Raw genomic sequence first — 27886 nt, 5'->3', positions numbered from 1 at the left:
ATGTTTAGAGCTGCCAAAGGAATGGATGGCCCACGTGCTCTTCAGCCACTCAGTCTGCTGTGACTTAGATCTCATGCTGGATTTCAGGGAACAGTGAACTGGAACTTGCACCTTTTATAGTTGGGCTGGTTGAGTATGTCATCTGCCCAACAAACATCGGAGCTGAGAATACGGCTAGCGTGCTTTCCTGAAGTTGAAAGTCCTCAGATACTGGTACTGAGCAGAGGGCCCTCCTGTTTCCCCACAGAGGCAGGACTGAAGGCAGTGCCAGGATTTCCCTCAGAATGAGCTGGGTAGTTGTCTTTTCAGGCTCGTGTATCTTAGGCCTCAATTTTTAGTGGCAAGGAGTTTGAATTGTACCTTCCTTCTAGTACATGATACAGACCTGTCTGCTCTGTCAGGCAGCCAGCCTGGGCTAAGGCAGATTTGTTCTCTAAGTTGGGTGGGGGGAAGTGAGTCTAATTTCTAGATTTGTGTGTGTGTGGTCCCGCTGTAGAACAAGACCACTGGAGGAGGATGTTGAAAGCACTCGGTGTGCGTTGGGTGAATAAGGGTGCCTATAGAACATTCAGATGAAAATTTTAGTAGGCAATTGTAAAAGAGGGCCTAGAGCATAGAAATCAGGAAAGGGAGAGATTTAGAAGTTTTTAGGTTTCTAAAACTTAAAACTGAGAAGTCAGGAGATGTGGGTCTAGAGTCTGCCAAGATGCCGTCCTGGGCCAGTCACTTTTCTAGGATTAACAGCCCTTCTTTGTAAAATAAGCATAAACTGTTGATCCCACAGGCCTCTTCCGACTCTGAAAATTCATTCTTAAAAAAAAAAAAATTTCTCTGAAAATTTGCTGGGCTGGTCTGTGTGGAGAAAAAGACCTTTTAGTAATGGTTTGGGGTATGTGGTATCTTGAAAGTACTGGTTTGTACTAATATCCTTCTTACTCTCCAAATCAGTGATGTACTGTATAGAGAATTAGAAATGGACCAGAGGCAGTCTCCCTAGATAAATCATTATTTGGTGTTAGGAATTGGTCATTCACCTCCACTCCACCCCGTTTCCTTAAGTGAGCCTTATTTCTGGCAACCTCTATTTACCCTTACGTCTGTGAAGATGGAAGTCATGTGGCTGAGTCAGTGGAAACTCAAATGTGGGTCAGGTGTTTGATTTTTTTTCTTCTTTGTGTCCCAGAGCCACCTCTTTGGCAAATTTCAAGTTGATAGTGTATAAACAAGGTGCAAGAGGCACATGTGAAAGCCTGGGAGCTTGTAGGGGAGAGCGTGAGTACTGCCTGCCTCCTGATAGACTATGCTGCCCTCTAGTGGTAGCTGCTTTTCATCCATATGCTGCAGAATTGAATATTTTCCTGCTTTGGAATGAGTTTCCAATGGTTAAACCACCTTCACTCCCACTCCCTTTCCTGGAATATATGGATAAGGCCTGTATTTTAATGGTGCATTAGTTTCCTGAGGCTGCTGTAACAAATTAGCACAAACTTTAGTGGCTTAAAACAACATTTATTCTATCACAATACAGAAGGCCAGAAGTTTGGAATCAGGGTATTGATGTGGCTGCATTCCCTCTGGATGCTCTAGGGGTGAATCTCTTGTCTCTTCCACCTTCTGATGCCATCGACATTCCTTATGGCTGCATCATTCTAGTTTCTGCTTCTGTGGTCACATTGCCTCTTCTGTCTCTATTTCTCTTATAAGGATACTCATAAAGTATTTAGGGCCTATGGATAAACCAGATGATCTCATCTCAAGATTTAATTACATCTGCAAAGACCCTTTTTCTTTTCCAAGTTAGGCCACATTCTTCTTTCCAGGGATTTGGTGTGGATATGTCTTTGGGAGACCACATTCAACCCACTACAGGTGGTTAGTGCTGTTTCTGTCCATTTTCTCTGGATGTTTAAATTCCCACTGCGTCTAACTCTGTCCTTCATAAACCCGTGTTCCCTTCCATTCCAGGTGGTGGCTGTGTGGAATGGCTTGCACCAAGGTCCACCAAGGGTGCTGCTCAGTTACATAGCTGCTTCCTTATTTGTGTTAAGTGTTGATTGTATTATTTTCAAATAGCCATTTAGTTTTCTTAATGATGAAAAATTAATTATAGCAAAGATTTTGAGTGTTAAAGTTTGCAAAAAAAATGGAGGACTTGACAGCTTAAACAGTAAATTGCACTTAACTAGGCATATAGGACATTAGCAGTAACATTTCATTTTGCAAAATAATAAAATGAAGAATTCCTTTTTAAGGATTTCTTTTTAAGGCTGTCTTTAATTGTTTCTCTTCATTTCTCTGCAGGTCTTTTAGATAACCCTGAGCTTCGTGTGGTCCTTGTATTTGGCTATAATTGCTGTAAAGTGGGAGCCAATAATTATCTGCAGCATGTAATCAGCACTTTCAGTGATATGAATGTCATCTTGGCTGGAGGCCAGGTGGACAATCTGGCATCGCTGACCTCTGAAAAGTATGTCTGATGTGCTTCTGATTTCTTCTGCACATCATGGGAAATGTTCTCAGCTTTATATTACTTGGGGTTTTTAAAAAACATGCTTAAAGAATTGCTAATAGTTAATTCCATTTTGCAATAGACATAGGTTGGGGGCTCACACAGTGTAATTCTGCTTATCTTTGAAGAATGAAATTTATGTATGTTATCCTTTAAGAATTTAGTTGGACTTATACTCTCCTTAAAATTGACTTTCAACATTGTCTGCTGAGCTCCCTTGACAGCTCTGTACTCTGTAACTGCAATACAGTAAGCCCCCTACATAACGAACCTTCAAGTTGCAAAACTTTTGTGCGTTTGCATGTCCAATCATGTAAATTAATTCACGTGACTGGCATACATTGTCACATGCGTGCATCCTCTACAGGTGGTTATGCTTTTGTGTACTGTACAGTACTGTATAGAGTACAGTAGTACAGTATCTTTATTTAAAGCCGAGGATGTCTGGAAGCAAGCATAAAAGCAGCGGTGATGTAGCTGATACTGCTAAGAAATGCCAAGCGAAAAGAACTGAGAGAGTGGAGCGAGGCAAAAAGATGGTAGACGTCGCTCATTATTATCACATGAATCGTTCAACCATTGGCACGATTCTAAAGAACAAGGACAAGAACATGTGAAGCCTGCTGTGCCAGTGATGTTGACAATATTATTGAAGAAATGTGGAAAAGTGATGGAGGAGATGGAGAAGCTTCTCGGTGTGTGGATGCAGGATCAACCTCAGTGTCGAGTCCCGCTCAGCTTAATGCTGATTCAAGAGAAAGCTAATAGCCTTTATGAAGACTTGAAGAAGAAACATGGCAAAGAATCAGAGGGCACATCTTTTAATGCCAGCCACGGCTGGCTTCATTGGTTCAAGACTAGAGTCAACCTTCATGATGTAAAAGTAAGTGGTGAGGTAGCGAGTGCAGATATGGTAGCTGCCTGGGAATTTCCTGAAATGCTTCTAGAAATTATTGATGAAGGCACATATTTACCTGAGCAGGTTTTTAATGTGGATGGGACTGTACTGGAAGAGGATGCCAGACCAAAGTTAGATCAGTAAGGAGGAAAAGTTGATGCCAGGCTCTAAAGCAGCAAAGCATAGGCTAACTCTGTTGTTTGGTGGCAGTGTTTCCAGCAATATGAAGCTGAAGCCTCTCTTAGTTTATCATTCAGAGAACCCAAGAGCCCTTAAAAACATAGACAGGGGCTCTCTTCCTGTTGTGTGGAAGAGTAACCCCAAAGCCTGGGTTACATAAGGCCATTTTCCAGGACGGGTTTGTCTACCACTTTATCCTGAAGGTAGAGAACTACTGCTTGGAGAAGGACGTCCCATTCAGCATTCCTTTGCTGCCTGACAGTGCTCTGGGCCACCCCCCCTATTCACAGATGGCTTTCATCGCACGTCAGAGTAGTGCATCTGCCACTAAATACAATGTCTCTCATCCAACCTATGGACCAGGGAGTTATAATGACTTTCAAGAAATATTTTTTATGTCACACTTTTCGTCAGGCAGTAAAGGCAAGTGACAAATCAGCAACAACCTTGTGACAATTTTGGAAGGACTATAAGGCCATACATGTACAAGGCCATAAAAAACATTGACTCTGCTTGGTGTGAGGTTATGGCCGTCACCATGAATGGGGTTTGGAAGAACCTTTGCCCACAGTCTGTTCATGACTTTTGTGGATTTGAGAAGGTGGATGAGGAATCCAAAGAGGTCTTCAGTAACTTAGTGACCCTCAGCGAGAAGCTGGAGCTAGGTCTGCAAGAGGATGACTTCATTGAACTCCTTGCTGTGCAACGTGAGGAGCTTACTAATGAAGACCTGATAGAATTGGGGGCCCAGAGAAAGGGCACAGAGAAACAAGAGGAAGAAGAAGTAACTGAAGAACCGAAGAGATTCATGACACAGGAAATGGCAAGGGGATTTTCCTTATTTGAGGAGGCACTGTTAACTTTTTGAGGCACAGGACCCGAACGTAAAATGGTACACAAAGGTTGTAGCAGCCGTTCAGAATGCAATCCAGTGCTGCCGTGTCATCTGTGACGAGAAAAAAAGAGCTACTACCCAGATATCACTTTTTTAAGACGGTAGATAGATAGAATTGAATCCAGCAAGGAACCAGAACCTGTGGCATCAGCGTCAGGCGCGAGTGCAGTTGCAGCTTGCCCTCCATCTCCTATTGCTGGCGATCCTTCAGCTCTATCATCTCCCACCTCCTCTCCCTCCTCCAGTCAGTAACTCTTCTTGCCTGTTCACTCGATGCCAGCCCTGTATGCCAGCTGTTGTACTGTACTGTAAGATTAGAAATTTTTATTTTTTGTTTGTTTTTTATGTATTATTTGTGTGAAAAGTATTATAAACCCATTACAGTACGGTACTATATAGCTGATTGTGTTAGGTGGGTACCTCGGCTAACTTTGTGGGACTTAACAAACAAATTGGACTTAAGAACGTGCTCTCGGAACGGAACTTGTTCGTGTGTAGGGGACTTGTTCGTATGTAGGGGACTTCGTATGGTTCATACGTATGTCACTTCCTCTCCGGTTCTGTTTTCCTCCTCTAAAGGAGATGCGTGGTTCAACAGTACACCTTTATGGTAAAACTTCTCAGAGCCTCTAATACTGTGCTCAGTACTTCGGATCTTTTAGAGGGAGGGGGAATATTATTACCTGTGGCCCTTCTTAAATCTATTTGGCCACAAAACCTTCTGTCCATGGAGCATCTTGCAGGCTGACTGGTATTACTTGGCACACATTTTTGGAAATACTGTACTAGATCTTTTTTTTTAACATCTTTATTGGAGTATAATTGATTTAGAATGTTGTGTTTCTGCTGTAGAGCAAAGTGAATCAGTTATACATATACATATATCTACTCTTTTTTAGATTCTTTTCCCATATAGGTCATTACAGAGTATTGAGTAGAGTTCCCTGTGCTATACAGTAGGTCCTTATTATCTATAGTAACGTGTATGTGTCAGTTCCAATCTCCCAATTTATCCCTCCCCGCCCCCCCCAACCCCGCTTCCCCCTTGGTAACCGTAAGTTTGTTTTCTACATCTGTGGCTCTATTTCTGTTTTGTACATAAGTTCATTTGTACCATTTTTTTTAGATTCCACATATAGCAATATTACTTGGCACACATTATTGGAAATACTGTACTAGATCTTTTGAAAGGCTTTTTCAAGCTCAAAAATGATGCATCTTTCATTTTATTATTAGGGCTTTTGTTTTCAAAGATAAAAAATATTTGCTCTTCTATCTTGAACCATTACTACTTTTCCATTTCCAATGAAAGTATGTAGTATTTTGAGTTTGAGCTAATTAAGTGGACATAAATATCAGCTGTTTCCAAAAGCAAGAAGATGAGACCCCCCCCCGCCCCCATCCTCCAGATGTTTCCTGCAAGCACTATTATTTGTTTCTCTCTATATTTGTGTTTAGTATTTGGATCCTAGAGTGGTGACATGGAGACACACTGTTAGAGATCAGTATCATTAGGAGCAACTTAAATCATCCCAGTCATCATCTCCCTCCTGGTAGTCAGCACTGATGGATCAGGGAAAGCAGGTAGCTAAGTTGAGTTCCCTGGAATCTGAGGAAGAAGGGAGGAAAGCCAACTGCACTGAACTCTAAGCACTGGATTTCATGCATAAGTATACCTGATTCTTGTTAGCTATCTGTGGGTTATTTCTCCTTTTGCCTAATTTTCCTTATTGTCTTTGCTTTTACTTTGAAATTATATACAGATAGGGCAATGACGATCTAACATAGTTGATTTTTGAAATGCAACTCACTCAGACATATAACATCTGAGGTGCTAGCCTGTTAGCATGGCTGTCTGTATATAATCTACTCTTTATACCTAATTTGGGAAATACACCCTCAACAATCATTACCTCTTACATGACACATTAATTTTAACATGGTCTTTACACTGTGTCATGGAGTAAGGGAAGCCATTGAGTAAATCAGTGCTCCATGTTAATGGTGTCCAGATAGGAGCCCTGCTCCCTCCAAAAAAAGGTGAATAATTCTTTTTAGGCAGGAGACTCTTGTTGCAGTTGTATACCAGAGAGGAAATGTAATAAGGTTAAAGGAACAGCAGCAGACTTCAGAAGATGGATTCTGCCCCTCAGAAACTGGTTTTGCCACTAGTTAGCCTTAAGTCGCTTAGTGCTTAAGCTTTTTAAGTCTTAGTTTCTTGTTAACGCAGTGAGTCCTGCCCATTTCGTAGACTCAGATGTTGGTAAACCTGATAGAAATGTTAGAAATGTAAGGTACTTACTTGGTTTTCCCCCAATGGGTGTTCACTGTATTATGCTTTACAACTTTATTGGCATTTTATTTTTATTTTCTTTAGTAACCATAAAATATTTCATTAAAAAAATACCAGGCAAATAGAAACAAAAAGAAAATGTATGATTTTACCTTCAGATTAAGCTAAATTATCAGGTCAAAGCGATAAATAAGACACAGCAATATAATCTATTCCTTTATGGACCAAACAGCATAGAGCTTAAAACTTCTGGAATTATGGGTTCTTAATAAAATTATTCTCCATGATTGAATATTTAATACACCTCTTTTAGAATTTGACAGCTGAGGTAGGGGAGAAAAGATACCAAAGAGGTAAATAATACCAAAAGCTTTAATACATATCATAGTATATATGAATAAAATTGTAAGATTCCTTTTTCAGGGAAGTGAGAAAGGTAAGAATACTCTGTACCCTTCTAAAACTCAGGTTGGATTTTAGAAATCTTTGTGGAGGTGATGCATTTGCCCCTTTGTATCTGTGACTGAGGAAATGGTTGCTTTCTTCTCCGTAGATCTGTCTTCTGCATTCTTTTAATATATTAATTTCAGTAGTTTAATTTTTAACCCTTATTACAGTCCTCTGATCAGGGAGAGAGAGCCTCAGACTAACTGTAGACTAAGGCAGCACTTCCCAACCAGTGAATCAGGAGGATTTTTCTTTTATACTGTAAATTTGAATGGTGTTTCATGATATATTGCCACCTTTCTAATTTAATTTTCTAGGAACCCTCTGGATATTAATGCCACCGGTGTGGTTGGACTGTCATTTAGCGGACACCGTATCCAGAGTGCCACAGTGCTTCTCAATGAGGATGTCAATGACGAGAAGACTGCTGAGGCTGCGATGCAGCGCCTCAAAGCAGCCAACATTCCAGAGCAGAATACCATTGGCTTCATGTTTGCGTGTGTTGGCAGGGGCTTTCAGTATTATGGAGCCAAGGAGAATGTGGAGGCTCATGTATTTAGAAAGTTTTTTCCTAGTGTTCCTTTATTTGGCTTCTTTGGACATGGAGAAATTGGATGTGATCGCATAGTCACTGGAAACTTTATACTGAAGAAATGTAATGAGGTAAAGGATGATGATCTATTTCACAGCTATACAACAATAATGGCACTAATTCATCTTGGGTCATCTAAATAAAGTGCCACCTGTAAAGTGGCTTTCACAATGTATAACTTTCAGGCTCTGCCTTTTCCAGAAAATGGAAACTTGGGATATGTATATTACAAATAAAAAACTTTATATATATCTGCTTTGTAGCTTTGACACTCTAAAGATTATTTGATAGTTTTTAATGTATTAGATGAAGAACAAGTTTGTAAATAATGTCATGCAAGACTGGGAGTTGAGAGCTTTTGCATCAGGCACAAGTGAACCAATTATGGCTATACTGTACCTACCAGATTATGTAGCTGCTGTGTGATAGGACTTTAAATAGTCTTCTGCATAGGAAGACTAAAAAAGGAGTCATCAACAGAAAGGAGATTTAAGACATTCCATGACTACCTCTGCAATGTTAGATGATCTTTCAGCAGAATCATGAAGATATTTTTCTCCCTTAATAAAGGAGAAAAATACATAGATGGCTTGGGAAATTTTTCTCTGCTTTACAATTTTACCATTTTTTTCAGAAGCTGTAACAAATTACTGACTTTTTACTTATTTGATAAATGTTAAAGAACTATTTTTTAGTACTCTATAAAGTTGCTTAGTCAAATAAATTGCCAAGACTAATCAGTATTTTATTACCTTATAAGGAAAAAAATTTTCCTTTTCCCTCAATAAAGAAATTGCAACAGAAAATTCTTTTTTTCACCTACTTCTGTGTAACTAATTGGCAGATGAGACAATTACATCACCTTATTTTGGTTTTATACCAATAAAACGTACCTTGGAAACTCAGCTGTGTACTTCATTGCTTTTAGTGAGTGAATGAAGGAATCCTTTAGAAAAGAAAACCCAGAATAATGGTATTTGTTAGCTAGCAAATCCTGGCATATTTCCAGTAAAATGTTTTTCAGGTTTAAATTTCTCATTATGTAAATATCAAAATGAAATCTGTGTAGAGAACACCAGTTTCCCCCCAATATCCATTCTTTCCTTTTCACATAGTCATAAAACCTTTGATTTTCAGCTAGGCACGTGCACACCAGAATAAAGACTACATCCTTGTGTCCCTTGCAAGTATGACTGTTCTGGCTGGTGAAATGTGAGGGAAATGATAATGTATCCTTTAAAACGGTGTGACCGTTTTTTGTTTTTTGTTTTTTGCCTTTTTTCAATCCTTTTGCTTAAAAGTGGATATGACTGTGAGCCATCTTAGACTCTACAGAAGAGGCAATGCTCTATTGTGGAAGAGAACCACACAGAACGATCCTAGGTTGCCATACCGTTTTGTTGAAGTGCTACCATTACTGATTTGGACTGCCTATCTCCAGAGTGTTTTACAAGACAGAAATTAACATCATTCTTGCCTAAGGCACTTGTTTTTTTCCAGGTCTTTGTTACAGGATATCTGTATTAGCATATTCTAATACAGTATGATATAATATATGGCACTTTTGTAACAGTCAGTGGTTCTAACGGGATAGAAGAAAACTTGCAAGGTAAGTGAAATCATCAAATATATTAACATTCCTGCTTTTCTATTTTTAATCACTTTTTGTAAACCAGTTTTTACTTCAAAACATTTTTTCTTGCTGTTTATTTATATGAATGATAAAAATAGTTAAAAGTTTCTTTAATTTATGGTTATACTCAATCTTAGTTCCTGAAGAAAGGCCAAAGAAAAGTTTGATTGCCATAGAACTTTTAATCTGTGAATATTAATATTTAGCTGTTTTTATTTATTAACTCTTCTGTTATTTGACATTGGTACCCATTATCAAGTAGACAATATCTCAAAATTCAAGTCCTTGTTTATGCTTACATAGCATATAAGGAAAATACTTTGTAAATTTTCTTTGTCCTTGATATTAACCAGAGTTGACTGAACAGTAGAGGAAAAAAGATTTTGAAAATGGAAATATGAACAAAATGCACCTGATTGAATGAACTGTTTTATTTTTTTCAAATTAATACATAAAATGTTTTATTACTTCTCAAAGGAGAGTCTGCTGCAAGGTCATTTCATACAATATTCGAGGTTAATATATGGCTCCTTTTTATAGCTGAGACTTTGGAGCTTGTTAGGAACAATAAATTCATTTGGCCACAAGATTGTAACCCTGGTGCAAAATAGAAAGGGAAGAAGTTGAACCAACTGAAGGAGTAGTACTGATGAAAACAAAAGTTACTGGCCCTGCCTCTCAGAGGCTTTGACATTTCTTTGGAAGTGGGGGGGATGATAATTTAACCAAAGTTAAAACAATTTATTATGGTTTTGAAAGGCCTGTCTTAAAGGCAAGCATTAAAGAAAAAGTTACTGTTTCAGCTAAAAACATACTGAATTCCTAGAAATGGCAACTGTTGTAGTCATTTGTGAAACTGGAAAAATGTTCACATGAAAAAATTGACATGAGCACAAAAAGAGAAGATGTACCCTTACTGTTTTCTTTACAATACTGAGCTGACTTCTATCAAGTGACAAGGATAGGATAGTTTAATCAAGGTGTTTAAAAAATACTGATTTCCTTAATGTGCTTTCAAAGCAGAATCTTTCTGCAGCTACAATTTGCCTTGTTAAAGGCTGCTTCAAAGGAATAAACTCCTTGAAAAGCCATGTAGCAATATAAGAAAGAATAAGGAAGCTTGGAATTAAGATCTCAAAACAGACACCCTACACATTGTTATAATTAGTAGTCTGTGACCTAGAGTAATGAAGGGGGTCCAGAAGGCCAGTTCACTTCTGTAATTCTCAACTTTGCTTAAACCTGCATCATTGGTAAATAAAACAACTTTTCAACCTAGTAAGAGAAGCCAAACAGCAAGAGTTTTGCCACTAATTTATATTACAAATTTAACACAACGAACATGCAAAGAATGTAAAATAAACTTTTACAAATCTGAGAATTTCCTAGGCATTCTGCAGAAATTTTTGAGAAAAAAATCTACTTCCGTCATTTTGTGCCCAAGTCTAACCCATTTGAGCACCACCATAAGTTCCATTTTAATGAAAACAGAAGACTAAATCCTCTTGATTTGAAATTGAGATTTTTAGATGACTGACTTGGTTTTCGTTTGTAGAAAGGGAATGAGTCTGCTTAATGAAAATCCTAAAATAACAAAACATAGTATTAGTAATAACATCCTTGTTAAATAAACAAAACTAATACCTGTGCTATGTAAATGAATGTTACCAGAAAGTTTTTTTTAACATTAGCCTGTGTAGAGAAAAATAGTCACATATTTACAAGACATGTTATTTTTGTTTCATTTCTGCCTTATGCCATGATGGGGACAGAGTAGAAGAATATATGCTACTCTAAAGTAGGAAACATTGGCAGAGGCCAATAAACTTCATTTAATGTCTTGGTACTAAGAGTGTATGGAGCATTTCATTTCATACTTTTTGTAAAAGTTACTCTTCTCTAGAGACATCACAGCCAGTAAAAAAGGCAAGATTGATAATTACAAGAAATTGGAAAAAATACATATATTCATTAATTTTAAATGTAAATCAGTGAAGATAATTGAGACCATTTTCTTAACATTTACACAGTACCTCCACATCTAACAAAAATTCAGTCACCATACATGTATCTAAAACATAACTCTGTTCAAGGCCTAGTCAGGATACTAGAATTACAGATAGGAATAAACAGAATTGACCTGAGTGACACTAGCAAAATTGTGAACTACAGCACTCCAAGCTTTTGTTCCTCCACAGAAACGTTGAGGAGGAAAGGAAAAAAGCAACTGTGTGAACCAAATTTGTTGGCGCTCTGGAAAACAAAGGTTTACAGCAACTAACACAGTGCCCAGTGAAGAAAACCCATCCTCAAAATGGAAAGTTTTGTGATTTTTTACTCACCCTTGCCTCCCATGCAGTGGTGCTCTTATTCTTAAAATGACAGAAGCCTGGTTTCCAGTTCCCTCCCTCAAACCAGAAGAGGAAGAATAGGCTTTATTTGCAAATCACTGTTTGTCTTTTCTAATCTGTGGGGGGGATTAGTAGGACTGACTCAAGGTGCTCATCACTGTTTTGCATAACTTGGAAATCAGGCAAGAAAGAGTAGGCACTGCTTGTGAAAGCTGCAAAATGACTACAGAATCATAGGCACCTGGATATGGGTGAAGACATAAAACAGGCTGTGTAAGGCCTAGAGGAGAAGCTGGGGTGAGATTTTTGAGAAACTGGGCATTCAAAAGCAGTTGTACCCAGGGGAAGATATAGAATGCCAAATGAATGCACAGGCAAAACATGCTCAGAAAAGATTTAAGAGAGCCTTAGGTTTTCATCTTGGTCTGATCCCTAGGATAGAAGCAGGCCTAGCTAAGAGCTGCAGGAGTGCCTTAGCACACAGGTGAAATGCAAAAAGGAGAACTGGCATTCAAGGAAATCTCTAAAAACAGCTGAACATGAGATAATAGGAACAGAGGCTTCAGTGATCACACACAAGGGATAGTCTTTGTAAAAGTAGCTTGGAAAAGTCTCAAAAACAAGTGAACAACAGCGTTCAGCAGTCAGCAACAACTGGTAAACACTGGGAATAGAAGAGAATGTTATATCCAGAATTACAGTACTGTAATAGTGAAATGCCCAATTTTCAACAACAAAAAACCTGTAAGGCATACAGAGAAACAGGGAAATGAGGCCTATTCAATGGAACAGAAACTGGCCTGGCCCACACATTGACCTTACTAGAAAAAGACCTTTAAATATGCTCAAAGAACTAAAGGAAATCAAGAAAGTGATGAATAAAATGAGAATACCAGTGGAGAGAAATTATAAAAAGGAACCAAAGAAATTTTGGAGCAGAAAGTTACAATAACAAAATTTTCACTGGAGGAGTTGAACAGCAGATTTGAGCAAGCAAAAGAACTCATCAGCAAGTTGAAGACAGGACAGTTGAAGTAATTGTGTCTAAGAAAACAAAGTAAACAATCTAAGGGATTTGTAAGATACCATCAAATGGAAGAAGAAACATTACAGGAGTCCCAGAAGGAAAAGAGAAAGCTACATAAAGTTTATTTGAGGAAATAATGACAAAAAAGCTTGCCAAATTTGATGCAAGACGTGGATGTACATATCAGGAGGCTCAACAAACTCCTAATAGGGTAAAGTCAAAAGAGACGCCAAGATACATTATAGACGGTCTTTGACCTAGGACAATTTGACTTAGGATTTTTTCAGCTTTACAATGGTGTAAAGATGATATGCATTCAGTAGAAACCATACTTACTTTTTTGAATTTTGATCTTTTCCCAGGCTAGCAGTATGCAGTAAGATATGCACTTATGATGCCTAGCAGTGGCAGAGAGCTGCAGCTCCCAGTCAGCCGCATGATCATGAGTAAACATCTAATACATGTACAACTATTCTGTTTTTCAGTACAGTATTCAGTAAATTACATCACTTCAAAATAGGCTTTGTATTAGATGATTTTGACCAGCTACAGGCTAATGTAATTGTTCACAGCACATTTAAGATAGGATAGGCTTGCTATGATGTTCAGTAGGTTAGCTATATAAAATGCATTTTCAACTTATATTTTCAACTTACCATGGGTTTATCAAGATACAACCCCATTGTAAGTGAAGGAAAATCTGTATAATTAAGCTATACAAAGAGAAAGAATCGTGAAAGCCGCAAGAATGAAGAAACATCACATAAAAGGGATCTTCAATAAGATTATCAGATTTCTTGAAAAAACTGTCAACCTAAAATCTTCTATCTGGCAAAACTGTCCTTCAAAAATGAGGGAGAAATTAAAACATTACTGGACACTGATACAACTGGACCTGCCCTGCAAGAAATGCTAAAGGAAATTCTTCAAGTTGAAATGAAAGGACAAAGGATAGGAACAGGAAACCATATGAAGAAGTAAAGCTCTCCAGTAAAGGTATACATGAAGAATTATAGAAGCTAGTATTATAACTTGATTTGTAACTCTCTTTGTTTTCCACACAATTTAGGAACTAACATATAAAAATACAGTTATTGGTTTACGTTTTTAGTTGGTTTATGTTTTTAGACACAATGCTTAAAGATGTAATCTTGTGACAGTAATAGTTGAAAGGGAGTGAGGGCAAAGTTATATAAGAGCAAAGTTTTTATGCACTATTGAAGTTAAGCTGCTGTAAATTCAAATTAGTGTCATTACTTCATGATGTTAAATGGAATCCCCATGGTAACCACAAAGAAATAGCTATAGAATACACACAAAAGGAAAAAAGAACTTAAATGTTTCACTATAAAACAAAACACAAAAGAAGACACTAACACAGAAAATAAGGAGCAAAAATATTCCATGCAAACAGTAACCAAAAGGGAACAGTATATTATTATGAGACAAATAGACTTAAAACCTTTTTGGATTTAAAGAGACAGAAAAGTACATTATATGTTAAAAGGTTTTATACAACAATGTAACAGTTATATAATATATAATATAACCGTTATATAACATTTACACATCTAATAACAGTTATATATAACAGTTATATATAATTGTATAATATACAATATAACAGTTATATAACATTTACACATCTAATAACATCCTCAAAATACATTAAGCAAAACACAACATACCAGGGGCTTCCCTGGTGGCGCAGTGGTTGAGGGTCTGCCTGCTAATGCAGAGGACACGGGTTTGAGCCCTGGTCTGGAAGGATCCCACATGCCACGGAGCAACTAGGCCCGTGAGCCACAATTACTGAGCCTGCACGTCTGGAGCCTGTGCTCTGCAACAAGAGAGGCCACGATAATGAGAGGCCCACGCATGGCAATGAAGAGTGGCCCCCGCTTGCCGCAACTAGAGAAAGCCCTCGCACAGAAACGAAGACCCAATACAGCAAAAATTAATTAATAAACTACTACCCCCAACATCTTCTTTAAAAAAAAAAAAAAGATTAGTCTTAAAAAAAAAAATCAGCACTGCTTTCATTGCACCCCATAAGACAGAAAATTCTAGCTGTAAATGCTTACATTAAAAAAAATCTGAAATCAACATTCTAACTTTATAACTTAAGGAACTAGAAAAAGAATAGACTAAATCCAAAGCTAGTAGAAGGAAGATTAGAACTAAGATAAGCTAAATACTGAAAAGAAAATCAACAGAAAATTTTGAACTAAAAGCTAGTTCTTTGAAAAGGTTAACAAAGTGGACAAACCTTTAGCTAGATCAATAACAAAAGAGAAGACTCAACTTCTAAAAACAGAAATAAGAGTACAAGACGCGGAGATCACCTTCCTCCCCACGGATACACCAGAAATACAGCTACACGTGGAACAACTCCTACAGAACACCTACTGAACGCTGGCAGAAGACCCCAGACCTCCCAAAAGGCAAGAAACTCCCCACATACCTGGGTAGGGCAAAGCGGAGAGATTCCCGCACAGAGGATCAGTGCCGAGCGGCACTCACCCGCCCGAGAGGCTTGTCTGCTTGCCCGCCAGGGCGGGCGGCGCTGGAAGCTGAGGCTCGGGCTTCGGTCAGAGCGCAGGGAAAGGACTGGGGCTGGCGGCGAGAACTCAGCCTGAAGGGGGCTGGTGTGCCACAGCTAGCCGGCAGGGAGTCCGGGAAGACTCTGGAGCTGCCAAAGAGGCCAGAGACTTTTTCTTCCCTCTTGGTTTCCTGGTGCACGAGGAGAGGGGATTGGGAGCGCTGCTTGAAGGGGCTCCACAGACGGGCGCGAGTCACGACTGAGGGTGCGGAGCCCAGTGACGGGCGTGGGACGCTGGGGCTGCTGCTGCCGCCGCCAAGAAGCCTGTGTGCGAGTGCAGGTCACTGTCCACACCGCCCTTCCGGGAGCCCGTGCAGCCCGCCACTGCCGGGGTCCCGGGATCCAGGGGCGGCTTCCCTGGGAGAACACACGGCGCGCTGGTGCAACGTCATGCCGACCTCTGCCGCTACAGGCTCTCCCCGCACTCCGTGCCCCTCCCTCCCACCCGGCCTGAGTGAGCCAGAGTCCCCGAAGAGGCTGCTCCTTTAACCCTTTCCTGTCTGAGCGAAGAACAGACGCCCTCCGGCGACCTACACGCAGAGGCGGGACCAAATCCAAAGCTGAGACCCAGGAGCTGTGAGAACAAAGAAGAGAAAGGGAAACCTCTCCCAGCAGCCTCAGAAGCAGCGGATTAAAGCTCCGCAATCAACTTGATGTACCCTGCATCTGTGGAACACATGAATAGACAACAAATCATCCCACACTGAGGAGCCAGGAGTCAGAGCTGTGCCTCTGAGGTGGGAGAGCCAACTTCAGGACACTGGTCCACAGGAGACCTCCCAGCTCCACATAATATCAAACGGCGAAAATCTTCCAGAGATCTCCATCTCAACACCAGCACCCAGCTTCACTCAATGACCAGCAAGCTACAGTGCTGGACACCCTATGCCAAACAACTAGCAAGACAGGAACACAACGCCACCCACTAGCAGAGAGGTGGCCTAAAATCATAAAAAGTCCGCAGACACCCCAAAACACACCACCAGACGTGGACCTGCCCACCAGAAAGACAAGATCCAGCCTCATCCACCAGAACACAGGCACTAGTCCCCTCCACCAGGAAGCCTACACAACCCACTAAACCAACCTTAGCCACTGGGGACAGACACCAAAAACAACGGGAACTACGAACCTGCAGCCTGCAAAAAGGAGACCCCAAACACAGTAACATAAGCAAAATGAGAAGACAGAAAAAAACACAGCAGGAGAAGGAACAAGATAAAAACCCACCAGACCTAACAAATGAAGACGTAATAGGCAGTCTACCTGAAAAAGAATTCAGAATAATGATGGTAAAGATGATCCAAGATTCTATTTCCCAGATCCAAAATCTTGGAAATAGAATAGACAAAATGCAAGAAACAGTTAACAAGGACCTAGAAGAACTAAAGATGAATCAAGCATCAATTAAAAACACAATACATGAAATAAAAAATACTCTAGATGGGATCAATAGCAGAATAACTGAGGCAGAAGAACGGATAAGTGAGGTGGAAGATAAAATAGTGGAAATAACTGCTGCAGAGCAAAATAAAGAAAAAAGAATGAAAAGAACAGAGGACAGTCTCAGAGACCTCTGGGACAACATTAAACGCACCAACATTCGAATTATAGGGGTTCCAGAAGAAGAAGAGAAAAAGAAAGGGACTGAGAAAATATTTGAAGAGATTATAGTTGAAAACTTCCCTAATATGGGAAAGGAAATAGTTAATCAAGTCCAGGAAGCACAGAGAGTCCCATACAGAATAAATCCAAGGAGAAATATGCCAAGACACATATTAATCAAACTGTCAAAAATTAAACACAAAGAAATCATATTAAAAGCAGCAAGGCAAAAACAACAAATAACACACAAGGGAATCCCCATCAGGATAACAGCTGATCTATCAGCAGAAACTCTACAAGCCAGAAGGGAGTGGCAGGACATAATTAAAGTGATGAAGGAGAAAAACCTGCAACCAAGATTACTCTACCCAGCAAGGATCTCATTCAGATTTGATGGAGGAATTAAAACGTTTACAGACAAGCAAAAGCTGAGAGAGTTCAGCACCACCAAACCAGCTTTACAACAAATGCTAAAGGAACTTCTCTAGGCAAGAAACACAACAGAAGGAAAAGACCTACAATAACGAACCCAAAACAATTAAGAAAATGAGAATAGGAACATACATATCGATAATTACCTTAAATGTAAATGGACTAAATGCTCCCACCAAAAGACACAGATTGGCTGAATGGATACAAAAACAAGACCCATATATATGCTGTCTACAAGAGACCCACTTCAGACCTAGAGACACATACAGACTGAAAGTAAGGGGATGGAAAAAGATATTCCATGCAAATGGAAACCAAAAGAAAGCTGGAGTAGCAATTCTCATATCAGACAAAATAGACTTTAAAATAAAGACTACTAGAAGAGACAAAGAAGGACACTACATAATGATTAAGGGATCGATCCAAGAAGAAGATATAACAATTGTAAATATTTATGCACCCAACATAGGAGCACCTCAATACATAAGGCAAATACTAACAGCCATAAAAGGAGAAATAGACAGTAACACAATCATAGTAGGGGACTTTAACACCCCACTTTCACCAATGGACAGATCTTCCAAAATGAAAATAAATAAGGAAACACAAGCTTTAAATGATACATTAAACAAGATGGACTTAATTGATATTTATAGGACATTCCATCCAAAAACAACAGAATACACATTTTTCTCAAGTGCTCATGGAACATTCTCCAGGATAGATCATATCTTGGGTCACAAATCAAGCCTTGGTAAATTTAAGAAAATTGAAATTGTATCAAGTATCTTTTCTGACCACAATGCTATGAGACTAGATATCAATTACAGGAAAAGAGCTGTAAAAAATACAAACACATGGAGGCTAAACAATACACTACTTAATAACGAAGTGATCACTGAAGAAATCAAAGAGGAAATTAAAAAATACCTAGAAACAAATGACAATGGAGACACGACGACCCAAAACCTATGCGATGCAGCAAAAGCAGTTCTAAGAGGGAAGTTTATAGCAATACAATCCCACATTAAGAAACAGGAAACATCTCGAATAAACAACCTAACCTTGCACCTAAAGCAATTAGAGAAAGAAGAACAAAAACATCCCAAAGTTAGCAGAAGGAAAGAAATCATAAAAATCAGATCAGAAATAAATGAAAAAGAAATGAAGGAAACGATAGCAAAGATCAATAAAACTAAAAGCTGGTTCTTTGAGAAGATAAACAAAATTGATAAACCATTAGCCAGACTCATCAAGAAAAGAAGGGAGAAGACTCAAATCAATAGAATTAGAAATGAAAAAGGAGAAGTAACAACTGACACTGCAGAAATACAAAAGATCATGAGAGATTACTACAAGCAACTCTATGCCCATAAAATGGACAACCTGGAAGAGATGGACAAATTCTTAGAAATGCACAACCTGCCAAGACTGACTCAGGAAGAAATAGGAAATATGAATAGACCAATCACAAGCACTGAAATTGAAACTGTGATTAAAAATCTTCCATCAAACAAAAGCCCAGGACCAGATGGCTTCACAGGCGAATTCTATCAAACATTTAGAGAAGAGCTAACACCCATCCTTCTCAAACTCTTCCAAACAATATCAGAGGAAGGAACACTCCCAAAGTCATTCTACGAGGCCACCATCACCTTGATACCAAAACCAGGCAAGGATGTCACAAAGAAAGAAAACTACAGGCCAATATCACTGATGAACATAGATGCAAAAATCCTCAACAAAATACTAGCAAACAGAATCCAACAGCACATTAAAAGGATCATACACCATGATCAAGTGGGGTTTATTCCAGGAATGCAAGGATTCTTCAATATACGCAAATCAATCAATGTGATACACCATATTAACAAGCTGAAGGAGAAAAACCATATGATCATCTCAATAGATGCAGAGAAAGCTTTCGACAAAATTCAACACCCATTTATGATAAAAACCCTGCAGAAAGTAGGCATAGAGGGAACTTTCCTCAACATCATAAAGGCCATATATGACAAACCCACAGCCAACATTGTCCTCAATGGTGAAAAACTGAAACCATTTCCACTAAGATCAGGAACAAGACAAGGCTGCCCACTCTCACCACTCTTATTCAACATAGTTTTGGAAGTTTTAGCCACAGCAATCAGAGAAGAAAAGCAAAGAAAAGGAATCCAAATCAGAAAAGAAGAAGTAAAGCTGTCACTGTTTGCAGATGACATGATACTATACATAGAGAATCCTAAAGATGCTACCGAAAAACTACTAGAACTAATCAATGAATTTGGTAAAGTAGCAGGATACAAAATTAATGTACAGAAATCTCTGGCATTCCTGTACACTAATGATGAAAAATCTGAAAATGAAATCAAGAAAACACTCCCATTTACCATTGCAACAAAAAGAATAAAATATCTAGGAAGAAACCTACCTAAGGAGACAAAAGACCTGTATGCAGAAAATTATAAGACACTGATGAAAGAAATTAAAGATGATACAAATAGATGGAGAGATATACCATGCTCCTGGATTGGAAGAATCAATATTGTGAAAATGACTCTACTACCCAAAGCAATCTACAGATTCAATGCAATCCCTATCAAACTACCACTGGCATTTTTCACAGAACTAGAACAAAAAATTTCAAAATTTGTTTGGAAAAACAAAAGACCCCGAATAGCCAAAGCAATCTTGAGAACGAAAAACGGAGCTGGAGGAATCAGGCTCCCTGACTTCAGACTATACTACAAAGCTACAGTAATCAAGACAGTGTGGTACTGGCATAAAAACAGAAAGATAGATCAGTGGATCAGGATAGAAAGCCCAGAGATAAACCCACGCACATATGGCCAACTTATCTTTGATAAAGGAGGCAGGAATGTACAGTGGAGAAAGGACAGCCTCTTCAATAAGTGGTGCTGGGAAAACTGGACAGGGACATGTAAAAGTTTGAGATTAGATCATTCCCTAACACCATACACAAAAATAAGCTCAAAATGGATTAAAGACTTAAATGTAAGGTCAGAAACTATCAAACTCTTAGAGGAAAACATAGGTAGAACACTCTATGACATAAATCACAGCAAGATCCTTTTGGACCCACCTCCTAGAGAAATGGAAATAAAAACAAAGATAAACAAATGGGACCTAATGAAACTTCAAAGCTTTTGCACAGCAAAGGAAACCATAAACAAGACCAAAAGACAACCCTTAGAATGGGAGAAAATATTTGCAAATGAAGCAACTGACAAAGGATTAATCTCCAAAATTTATAAACAGCTCATGCAGCTCAATAGCAAAAAAACAAACAACCCAATCCAAAAATGGGCAGAAGACTTAAATAGGCATTTCTCCAAAGAAGATATACAGACTGCCAACAAACACATGAAAGAATGCTCAACATCATTCATCATTAGAGAAATGCAAATCAAAACTACAATGAGATATCATCTCACACCAGTCAGAATGGCCATCATCAAGAAATCTAGAAACAATAAATGCTGGAGAGGGTGTGGAAAAAAGGGAACACTCTTGCACTGCTGGTGGGAATGTGAATTGGTACAGCCACTATGGAGAACAGTATGGAGGTTCCTTAAAAAACTAAAAATAGAACTACCATATGACCCAGCAATCCCACTACTAGGCATATACTCTGAGAAAACCATAATTCAAAAAGAGACATGTACCAAAATGTTCATAGCAGCCCTATTTACAATAGCCCGGAGATGGAAACAACCTAAGTGTCCATCATCGGATGAATGGATAAAGAAGATGTGGCACATATATACAATGGAATATTACTCAGCCATAAAAAGAAACGAAACTGAGCTATTTGTAATGAGGTGGATAGACCTAGAGTCTGTCATACAGAGTGAAGTAAGTCAGAAAGAGAAAGACAAATACCGTATGCTAACACATATATACGGAATTAAAAAAAAAAAAAAGTCATGAAGGACCTAGGGGCAAAACGGGAATAAAGACACAGACCTACTTGAGAATGGACTTGAGGATATGGGGAGGGGGAAGGGTAAGCTGTGACAAAGTGAAAGAGAGGCATGGACATATATACACTACCAAACGTAAGGTAGATAGATAGTGGGAAGCAGCCACAGAGCACAGGGAGATCAGCTCGGTGCTTTGTGACCGCCTGGAGGGGTGGGATGGGGAGGGTGGGAGGGAGGGAGATGCATGAGGGAAGGGATGTGGGAACAGATGTATATGTATGACTGACTCACTTTGTTATAAAGCAGAAACTAATTAAAAAATTTTAAAAAAAAAGAAATAAGAGTAGGGTTATTACTAATGAGTCTACAGAAATAAAAAGGATCATAAGAGTACTATGAGCAGTTTTAAACAAGTTGAATAACCTAGGTGAAATGGATATATTTCTAAAAACAAAAGCACAACCATACTAATACTGATTGATGAAGAAATTAAAAATCTACATAGACCTATAGCTAGAAGGGAGATTGAATCAGTGGTCAAAAACCTCCCAACAAAGGAAAATCCTGCAACCTCTGGCTTTACTCAATTCAACCAAACATTTAAAGAAGAAATAACTCCAGTCCTCAAACTTTTCAAAAAAATTCAATAGGCAGGAACACTTCCTAATCCATTGTATAAGGCCAGTATTGCCCTGATACCAAAGCCAGACAATGACAACACAAGAAAAGAAAGTTAAAGACCAATACCCCTGATGAATATTGATGCAAACATCTTAAAGTATTAGCAAACTGAATTCAAGAGCACATTAAAAGTTTTATACATTTTGAACAAGTGGATTTATTGCTGCAATGCAAGAATGGTTCAACATGAAAATCCAATCAAATACAATACACTGCATTAGCAGAATGAGGGTCACACATGGATCCCATCAGTTGATGCTGAAAAAGAATTTGACAAAATTTTTTTGATTAAAAAAAACCCACCACCCCCCTAGGAATTGAAGGAAGCTACCTCAATATAATAAAGACCACATATGAAAATCTTACAGCTAACATCATACTCAATGGAGAAGGACTGAAAGCATTTCCTAACATCAGGAACAAGGTAAGGATGCAGCTTTTACTACTGCTGTTCAACACAGTGTTGGAAGTTCGAGGCAGAGTAATTGGTCAAGAAAAAGATTGAAATTAGAAAAGAAAGTAAAATTATCTCTGCAGAATACATGATCCTATATGTAGAAAACACTAATGATCCCTGCACCCCCAAATCTGTTAGAAACAAATCAGCAAAGTTGAAGCATACAGAATCAACACACAAAATCAGTTGCCTTCTGTACACTAACATGAACAACCCAAAACAGAAATTAGAACAACTCCCTTTACAATGGCATCAAAAACAATGATCTACATAGGAATTAACTTAATGAAGGTGAAAGACTTGTACACTGAAAACCACAAAACATTGCTGAATGATGTTAAAGATGACACATAAATGGAAAGACACCCCATGTTCATAGATTGGAAGACTTAATACTGGTATGATGTCAGGTGATCTACAGATTCAATGTAATCCACTTCAAAATCTCAATGACATTTTTTACAGAAATAGAAAAATAAGAATATCTAGGATCCCCAAATAGCCAAAACAATCTTGAAAAAGATTAAAGATGGAAGGCTCACACTTCCTGATTTCAAATTTTACTGCAAAGCTACAATAATCAAAACTGTGGTACTGAATAAAAACAGACATATAGACTAGTGGAATAGAATAAAGAATCCAGAAATCCTCACATATAAGGTCAAATGATTTGGGGGAAGTGCACCAAAACCATTTAATGGGAAAGGACAGTGTTTCCAACAAATGGTGGTGGGAAAATAGGATATCCACATGCAAAAGAATGAAGTTGGATTTTTATCTAACACCATATAGAAAAATTAATTCAAATGGATCAAAGACCTAAACCTAAGACGTAAAACTGCACTCTTAGAAGAAAACAGGGGAAAAGTTTCAGGACATTGGATTTGGCAGTGATTTCTTGGATATGACACCAAAGTCACAGGCATCAGAAGAAAAAAACAGACAAACTGGGCTTCATCAAAAATTAAACATGTATCAAAGGACACTATCAATGGAGTGAAAAAAGCAATCCACAGAATGGGAGAAAATATTTGCAAATCACATATCTGATGAGGGATTAATATCCATTAATATATAAAAAACTCCTAAAATGCAACAACAGCAACAAAAGACAACCCAAATCAAAACTGGGCAAAGGACTTGAACAGACAGGTATCCAAAGAAGATACAGTATGGCCAATAAACATGTGAAAAAATGCTCAACATCACTAACCATTTGGGAAATGCAAATCAAAACCATGATGAAATACCACTTCATACCCATTAGGGTGGCTACTATTGGGGGGAAAAAAAAAGCATTGACAAGGATGTGGAGAAACTGGAACTTTTGTTCATCGCTGCTGGGAATATAAAGTGGTATAGCTGCTGTAGAAAACAGTATGGCAGTTCCTCAAAAAATTAAATACAGAATTAGCATTTGATTCAGCAATTCCACTTCTGGGTATTTATACAAAAGAACAGAAAACGGGGGCTTGAACAGATACTTGCACATGTACGTTCATGGAAGCATTATCTCAATAGCCAAAAGGTGAAATGACTCATGTTCATTGATTGATGAATGAATAAGCAAAATGTGGTAGATACATTGGAATATTATTCAGTCATATAAAGGAAAGAAATTTGGATACATACTATAGTGCTGATGAACCCTGCAGACATGGTAAGTGAAATAAGCCACACACAAAAGGACAAATACATGATTCTACTTACATGAAGTATTGAGAATATTCAAATACTTAAAGTGGGGAGTTATTGTTTAATGGATACAGTGTTCAGTATGGGATGATGAGAAAGTCCTGGAGATGGATGGTGGTAATGGTTGCACCAGTGTGAATATACTTAATGCCACTGAATTGTATACATGAAAATGGTACATCTTATGTATGTTTTTCTACCATAAAAACTTTTTTAAACCACCAAAAAAAGTCATATAACCTAGCTATTTTTTTTAAAAAAAAGGTTATCAAGCCACAAGACAGGAAGTTTAATTTGTATATGGCTAAGTGAAAGAAGACAGTCTGAAAAGGTTACATGCTGTATGACTCCAACTATATGACATTCTGGAAAACTATAGAGCTAGTAAAGGGATTAGTGGTTATCACTGTGAGGTTGGGAAGGCTGAGTAGATGGAGCACAGGAGATTTTTAGGGTGGTGAAGTTATTCAACATGATACTGTAGTGGTGGACACATAAAATGATGCATTTGTCAAAATCCATAAAACTATAACAAAAAGAGGAGCCTTAATGTAAACTATAGACTTTTGTTAACGTTTCATTTAATTTATAATTGTTTCATTTATATTAGCAAATGTAGCACACTAGTACATTTTACATAGATGTTTAATAGTAGGGAAAACTGTGGGAGAGGGAAGTATATGGGAACTCTCTGCAGTGTCTTCTCAATCATTCTATAAATCTATAACTTTTTAAAAAATAGTCTGTTAAAAAATTCTATGAGGGTTTTTCATTTTGTATACTCTAGTGCCTCAAGCTCATATGTATTAGTTGTAAGTGAATGATGGGTAAATGAATGAGTGAATGAATGAATCAGTGGCACTAGTGACAGGTTCAATTCACAGTGCTCACACTGGGCTAGACTGTTGGGAAAAGTCAGTGTGTACCGACTGAGGGATTAATAACCAGAATATCTGAAGAACTCCTAAAATGCAACAGCAGCAACAAGAGACAACCTAGTTCAAAATAAGCAGAGGACTTGAATAGGCAGGTATCCAAAGAATATACACAGATGACCAATAAGCACATGAAAAGATGCTAAACATCACTAATTAGGGAAATGCAAATCAAAACCACAATGAGGTACCACTTCACACCTATTAGGATGGCTATTAAACGAAAACAAGTGTTGGCAAGGATATGGAGAACTGGCTTGAGGGGGAAGTTATTCACAGGTGGGCTGTTCGTTTGGCCAGAGCTTGCTCCTCTGCCTCGGCTATTTACTAGCCCTAGACCTTTGGTGTTCAGAACTCCCACTGCTCCAAGCTACTCCACAACTCTTCATATGTCCTGAAAGTTGCCATTGGTTTTTTTCTATTATATTTCAGGGTAACTACACAGTTGGAAAAACTGAAGAAACTGTTCTGGCCCAATGAATTCTTTATTTTGCTCCTAATAAGATGAAAACCTCACATTCTGCAAAATCATGCCCTAAAATTAAAAGCCTTATGGGGAAAATAAGTTTGGAATTTTGTAACCTGAGCAGTAACAAAAACTAGAATCCTAAATTTCCACTAGTATCCACTGAGAATTAGTCCATCTTCTATATACTTAAACTTCTGGGCTTGTGTTTCTTTCAGATATAGATCCTTGAAATCAATTGCTTCTCATAGAGAAACGATTTCCATCAATATTAAAAATATGATCTAAAGGTAGCTGCCAATGATAGGGATAGAGCAGGATAGTTAACACAGGTAGTTTTAGAAGTCCCACTAGGGGATTATAGACACAAAGGGAACTTTGGGAGACCATTGTAAGCTAATGAACACTCAAGAAAGCAATCAGAACACTGTGAAACAAAACAGGTCTGCTTAACAATGAAACCATGCAATAAAAGCATGAGATATGCCCCAGGCCATTAAGTGAAAAAACAAGGCCTGCAGCCTGCTGGTCAAGGTCAGCAAGATAATGATCCTTAGGACATGCACCTGAGCATGTACCAAGGACAGGAATACAGGGGAAAGGTGGCATTCCAAAGTAGAAGACCCTCATACTGAAACCTGAGATGCTTTAACATATTTTAGTCTATGTTACCACCCTTCTGCTGATTTGAATAGCACCATGACAGTCCCCGTTTGACCAAATAGGGTCAAAAACTCCTCTGCCCCACCCAAAGGAGGAGCTAGTGACGTAAGCGTGATGTCTACTCAAAGAATGTGGAAGAAGGTGGTCCTCTCCCACTTCCCACTTTTCCTTTGATTATAAAAACGTAGCCCACTTAGTTCTTGGGGCAGAGCTCTCTTGCCTGCCCACTTGTATCCTTCACAAGCATCCTATACTAATAAATCCACTTCTTACCTCCCACTTTGTCCCTCACCGAATTCCTTCTGCACCGAGACATAAGAACCTGTGAGTCATTAAGTCCTGAGACAAGTTGTGTGGTTCCACATTCATCAATCAATGCTTTTTTTCTAATCACCGGGTGAAATGTCTTCATGCCTTACCTGTACTTGCAACTTCCCCAGACAGCTTAACACAGTGAAAGCCACTAAAGCCACTCCTTGCCCTTAGGATTTTCATCTTTTCTCTTAGGGTCTTCGTATATTGCTGAAAGTTTCTCATTAGCTGTGAGAAAGTTTGCCGATGGATGCTTCAACACATTAGCTTACTGGGAAAAATCATGTTTGACCAATGCCACTTTCACATAGGATTGATATTACTCCCCTATTTACCTACTGCAAATGAGCTAATAATACACGTGACAAACACACATACCTTGCAATAGGACAGACTGTGTTTCAGGGTATGATAACTTTCAGTCTTTAGAGAACAAAGAAGGATTAATGTCTAATTTCTTTTACCTTTTGGTGTTTCATTTTCTGCCTTTGTAACAAAAAAGCAGTGATTTGGGTTCACTGTGATATTTCTTCAATGTTCTCCATGACCTATAGAAAATAAGAATTAAGATGTTTTCTCCATCTCAATTTTTCTTTATATGCACACCTTCCAACACATCTTTATTTTATTCACACATATACATCCATCCCTTCTGTATGTGATATGAAGAGTTGAGGTGAACTAGCCTAGAACACCCAAATAAGCCACACAACGCTCCTCAGAACACAGAAGAGTTGTGTCAGCACCTCCATTCAGATCTCACAGAAGAAAGTGTCCCTGCCTTTCCTCACTGCCTGTTTTCTGTTACCTGAAGTTCTAACAAGCCTGGTGAATTTTTTTAAAGATATTACAAATGATAAAGAGAGTAAGGGGAAAAGATTGCTAGAGTGAGTCATTCTAATGGCAATAAAAATTAATAACTGATGGCAAGAAAACAGAAGAAAGTAGCAAAAACAAAACAAACCAAAACAAAAAACCCTGTGGCTAGCTAGGACTATTTAATGTAGGGACAATTCCCTCCATAGCCGATGAGCCCTAAGTCTGTAACCCATATCTATGGAAGCATAAGTGCAGTACAAAAACCTTGGACTTGGGGTTTAAATCCTTGTTCTACCACCTGATGTGTGATCTTGATCTTAACCTCTCTAAGCCTCAGTTTTCTCTTTTGTACAGTGAGAATAATACCACCTGCCTCACAATGGGTGTTAGGACTTAAAAGAGTTCTCCTTCTCCGATATGAAATATCAACCACAGTGCCTGGCACCTACA

At 38.5% G+C, this 27886-nt stretch overlaps 2 protein-coding genes across 3 annotated transcripts in view; one reads left to right on the top strand and one right to left on the bottom strand.

Moving 5' to 3' along the window:
- FBXO22 (F-box protein 22) overlaps positions 1-8719 on the top strand; it is a 29546-nt gene extending 20827 nt beyond the window's left edge. The window contains exons 6-7 of the mRNA XM_081230156.1: positions 2302-2467; positions 7540-8719. Of these exons, the coding sequence (XP_081086282.1) occupies positions 2302-2467; positions 7540-7957 (584 nt within the window). The 3' untranslated portion in view covers positions 7958-8719. The remainder of the gene's footprint in view (positions 1-2301; positions 2468-7539) is intronic.
- Positions 8720-9657: 938 nt separating this feature from the next.
- Positions 9658-27886, bottom strand: part of NRG4 (neuregulin 4) — a 133233-nt gene continuing 115004 nt past the window's right edge. For both annotated transcript variants that reach the window (XM_081228899.1, XM_081228900.1), the window contains 2 exons: positions 27082-27165; positions 9658-11031 (listed from right to left, as the gene is read on the bottom strand). In XM_081228899.1, the coding sequence (XP_081085025.1) occupies positions 27149-27165 (17 nt within the window). In that variant the 3' untranslated portion in view covers positions 9658-11031; positions 27082-27148. The remainder of the gene's footprint in view (positions 11032-27081; positions 27166-27886) is intronic.

The sequence above is a fragment of the Mesoplodon bidens genome (genome assembly GCF_964165515.1).
Source record: "Mesoplodon bidens genome assembly, chromosome: 3".
Lineage (NCBI taxonomy): Eukaryota > Metazoa > Chordata > Mammalia > Artiodactyla > Ziphiidae > Mesoplodon > Mesoplodon bidens.
This window is presented reverse-complemented; position numbering and strand designations above follow the sequence as displayed.